The 4,175-nt window shown below is 36.3% G+C and overlaps 1 protein-coding gene across 2 annotated transcripts; it reads right to left on the reverse strand.

Moving 5' to 3' along the window:
- Positions 1–1,244: 1,244 nt before the first annotated feature.
- LOC102203297 (arrestin domain-containing protein 3-like) lies at positions 1,245–3,873 on the reverse strand. 2 transcript variants are annotated; one of them, XM_013914376.1, is made up of 6 exons: positions 3,601–3,873; positions 3,055–3,112; positions 2,790–2,937; positions 2,402–2,498; positions 2,063–2,319; positions 1,245–1,881 (listed from the first exon to the last, which is right to left on the reverse strand). In XM_013914376.1, exons 1-6 carry the CDS (start codon positions 3,842–3,844, stop codon positions 1,519–1,521), a joined length of 1,167 nt encoding a protein of 388 aa, XP_013769830.1. In that variant the 5' UTR covers positions 3,845–3,873; the 3' UTR covers positions 1,245–1,518. The 2 variants fall into 2 exon arrangements, with proteins under 2 accessions (XP_013769830.1, XP_005722473.1); XM_005722416.2 differs by having other exon boundaries at positions 3,055–3,139.
- Positions 3,874–4,175: the final 302 nt, after the last annotated feature.

Genomic DNA, 4,175 nt, shown 5'->3' on the forward strand with positions numbered 1-4,175 from the left:
TTGTTCAATAATAAAATCATTCCTCAAAAATACAACTTGCTTAATAATTCTGCACTCCCTGTACTGTATGTCTTCAACAGTTTGCTGTTAAGAAGTAGAGTTAACAGTATTTCAGCAACGTTTAGGATTCATTTTCATGATTCCGATGGATTAAGCATTATTTATGTTTTTGTTTGTTTAAAACTTCAGGCTGTCTCTTGGGACCTAGTACAGAATATTTTTTCACTGCCCAAAATCTGTCAGTAATGGTTTGGCTTTACATAATGATCTTAACCAAGAGGAAGAGAGAGCAACACATCATCAAAAAGCAGCTGCAGCAGGTAGTGTGGTTGAACTTTTATTGATTTATTTATTTCAAAATAACAGATGGTATAGGTATATGTATTTGGCTGGTTCTGAAATCATACCACCATGTCTTTGTATGTCTGACCACACTAAGAAACATAAAGGTCATGACCATAGGTGAGAGTGGAGATATAAATCGGCCAGTAAATCTAGAGCCTCGCTTTTACACTCTGCTTTTTCTTTCTTTTTCTTTTTCTCTTCTCTTTGATCTCTCCCCTCCCTCTTCCCTCTCCCCTCTACCTTCAGCTAAGGATCATGGCCTCAGACTCGGAAGTGCTAATTCTCACACTGGAATGGCTGCGAACCACCTTGCGAGCTTGGGGCCACCACTTGATAAACAGAACCACATCATCTGTGAAATACAGAGACAAGATTCTGAGACTACCCAAGTTGCTGTCAAGTGGCCTTTTGCCACTTGCCGACTATATCTAGTCTAGACTTAATTATTCTTTCAAAATGTATAATCACCTCCTGCTGTTCTGATACTACTTCACTTGTCTCTGTATAGAATTGAACATTTTAAGATAAAATCAGGTTTACAAAAATCGAGTTTCAAAGCAAAAGGTAGATAAATAACATGATTAAAAAAATAAGCAAAGATTACAATGATGACTAAAAAAGTTATTTAAGAAGAAAGAAAGAAAAGTATAAAACCCTTGGGATAAATTTGTGAAAGAAGAAAATATAATAATAAAATTATAATGAATGAGATAAAAATACATATGCTTTATTAGAGGTGATTGACGACTGCAACTTAGCTATACAGTGTTCCCTTGTTTATCATGGGAGTTACATTCTAAAAATAACTAAATAATAAGTGAAATCCGAAAAGTAGCAAACTTTATTTTTATAGATGTTTTAAGGCTGTAAAATCCCTCACTACACACTTTATACACTTTTCTCAGACAGGCATGAACATCTTCACACTTTTTTCTCCTGTTTAAACCCCCTCAAAGTTCAAATCTTCGTAGAAAAATAAGCCTGGTATTATAAAATGAAACCAAAGAATTGTTTTGTGCTCTTGTTTCAACACCCACCTAAGCCACACACATGCTTTTGTATCTCACTTCTAATTTTCAGAACTTTCACTACCCTGTTTAACAGGTACCTGGCCCTTATTGTTAATCTTTAGCCTATTCACTTAATCCAGTTCAACTTGCACAATCACTCATTCTAATGCTGGTAAATGGAAGTAGATAATGGAGATGGTTCTCCCTGCAGAATAGCTGGTTGCTGCATTGAATCCACTGTGGAAGCTGGAGCTGAGAGCCCCAGTGAAGTAGCACCTTGAGGCAACTGGTTATAATTGCCTCCTTTTATGTCATCATCCTGAGGGGGATCGGGGATGGGGTATTGGCAAGCACCCGAGGCTGTAGGTACAGCATGTACATTGTAACTGGTGGCCTTGGCTGCCCCCCCCTCCCCCACAGATTGTCCTAAAGCCTCATCGGGCCATATGGAAGCAAGTCTGGAAGGAAGGATGACCAGTGGAAACGTCACTTCTGGGTCAAAGGCAAAACTAATGTCCAGATACACCTGGGAAACAGTCAGAAATGGAAAAAAGAAATGTTTAAATAAAGATTGTTATCCGTTATATAGTTATAAAGATACTGAGTTAAGACACATATTTCCTGTTACTTATTTACCCATGATCGTTTACAAATGAAGGAGTTTCATTGCTAAGATATCATGATATCACTATGAAATTGTTTCATACCTTGACATAATATTCAACTGAAATAATATCACAGTTATGGAGAGTGGGGGCAATGTCACCAGGAATCTTAATTTTGCAGGACACAGTTTGCTCTGAGTTTGGACTGATAGTGTCCCCGACCATTTTGCACAGAGTCTTGAAGGTGGGATTAGTATGTTTCTTGCAGCTGTACACTATTTTCTGTTGAAGTTTGAATTTGGGTCTCATTTCCTTGGAAGAGGAGTTGCATATTTTGGCAACAACAGATAAAGTTTCTCCTGTCAAAAACAAATCATAGAAATAAACTGCATTTTTTAAAAATCTATCAGCATTTGTCTTTTCATGTTGCAGATATTTTACCTGGAGAACAAACACCTCTATTAATAGTGGCAGACATCTGGACCTGTCCCCTGGAGCGACCACCCATGTTTTTACTCACTGAACCAGATTGCGGATGCTGTAATAGAACATGCAGATAAAGATTTCCCCAGGGCAACTTAATTCCTCAAATGACCAAATTGCAGAAGAATCTACTTCCTTTTTTTTGTAAACTTAAGACCAAATTCTGGTAAACATCATAAACACAGAACTCCCTGTGTTACAACTGGCGACTCCTAATGAAACATATGAAACTGTAACAGGACATTCAGGTTTTTAAATCATATAAGATTTTGTCTTATATATTTTTCATTTAGCATTTACAACACACGCTCTAAATATTTATAACATATATCAAGGCAGTGTTTACCATCATTTGGACAGTGTGTGGACTGGACCTGGACATAAACTTGATCTCTTTTTGTGCATCAGAGGACCAATGCCAGCTCCTAGCTATCTTTGCTTCCATGATGTAGGAAATTCTTCCATTTTTCCCCTGGAAGGATGAAGGCATGTCACTGTAACAAAAAATAAAATAAAAACAGTGGAGATTGTATTAAAATAATGTCATAACTATGCAAAAGGAAACTGTTATAACACAGTATTAATCTTTGAGGCTAGACATCTCCACTTACCAGTCTGGAAGTTTAAATGCGAAGAATAAACTGTTGACCCCCTGGGGAAGTACAGTGCCTGCAAGACAAGGTTGCTTAACTTTTCCTACACAGAGCAAGAGTGATATATTTACAATTTACTACTTTTCATTTAATTCAGACCATCAAAATGTGCTGTTTACTTCATGTCTGGTACACCGTTGAATCGGTTACTTCTTTCTATTGTCCATCACTTTTGTGATCATGATCACATCATGACTTATGTCATTGCTTTAATAGATATAGATAATAGTTTTTGTTTGTTTTTTAATCTGTCAATAACTACAAAAGACTATTAACTTAAATTTTAAAAAAATTGCACACTTTTTCAAAAACTATCAACTTCACAAACAACTCTTTTTTTTTTAAAGTAAGATTTCTTTTAAAAAAAATCTTATAATTCCCACATTGCGTTTATCATTGTTACCATTACACGTTATCCGCTGCTTCACTCCAAAGCTTCAAAATTCCCATCCGACACATTTAATTTCAAAATAACTCTGAGTTTAAAATACTTAAACCACTTACCTTTAGGATTTTTTTCAACTACATAGCTCTTCACTTTGAAATATCTCCTCTGCGCAAAGTATTTTGTGTCGCCGTCTGACCACTGCGCGAAAGCGTCTCCTTTGATTTTCAGAGAAACGCTCTTGACTTTGACTTCTTTTGTCAGTCTGAAAATCACTGCGCCTACAATAATATCTCCCGGAGAGACAGTATCATCGTCGTTGGTCGCTGTGTAAATCACATTAAAGTCCTTTATCGGAGACATTTTAGATCTGAGTGAAATGAGTTGCGTTTCCCGTCACTGATAAACGGATCTGAATGGTGTGATTGGAGGCTCCTCCCTGTGACTGACACCGTAATTTTGGACTGTAGCCGACACTAAAAGGTTTGGGACATTTATTACATTTATATATGATGATCGGCATAATGGATAACCACAGTTAAGGTGACTGAATGCTGATGAATATCACAATAACTCACAATTTTGTAATTCATATAATTCTCATTTAAATTGTTTATCTGTAACATTTAAAGACTGAACCAGTTAGTGGGGTTTCTGCCAAAATTATAATATAATTATATAATATTTATACAAT

This window comes from Pundamilia nyererei, unplaced genomic scaffold (assembly GCF_000239375.1).
Source record: "Pundamilia nyererei isolate P.nyererei 1_Seehausen unplaced genomic scaffold, PunNye1.0 scaffold00006, whole genome shotgun sequence".
NCBI lineage: Eukaryota > Metazoa > Chordata > Actinopteri > Cichliformes > Cichlidae > Pundamilia > Pundamilia nyererei.

What these genes read in the sequence shown, in the direction of transcription:
- LOC102203297 (XM_005722416.2), bottom strand. Translation starts at nt 3,844, where the DNA reads ATGTCTCCGATAAAGGACTTTAATGTGATTTACACAGCGACCAACGAC. An exon ending in GCATTTAAACTTCCAGACTG is followed by an intron (nt 2,938 to 3,054) that starts GTAAGTGGAGAT and finishes TTTTTGTTACAG; the next exon opens with TGACATGCCTTCATCCTTCC. An exon ending in CACACACTGTCCAAATGATG is followed by an intron (nt 2,499 to 2,789) that starts GTAAACACTGCC and finishes GTTCTATTACAG; the next exon opens with CATCCGCAATCTGGTTCAGT.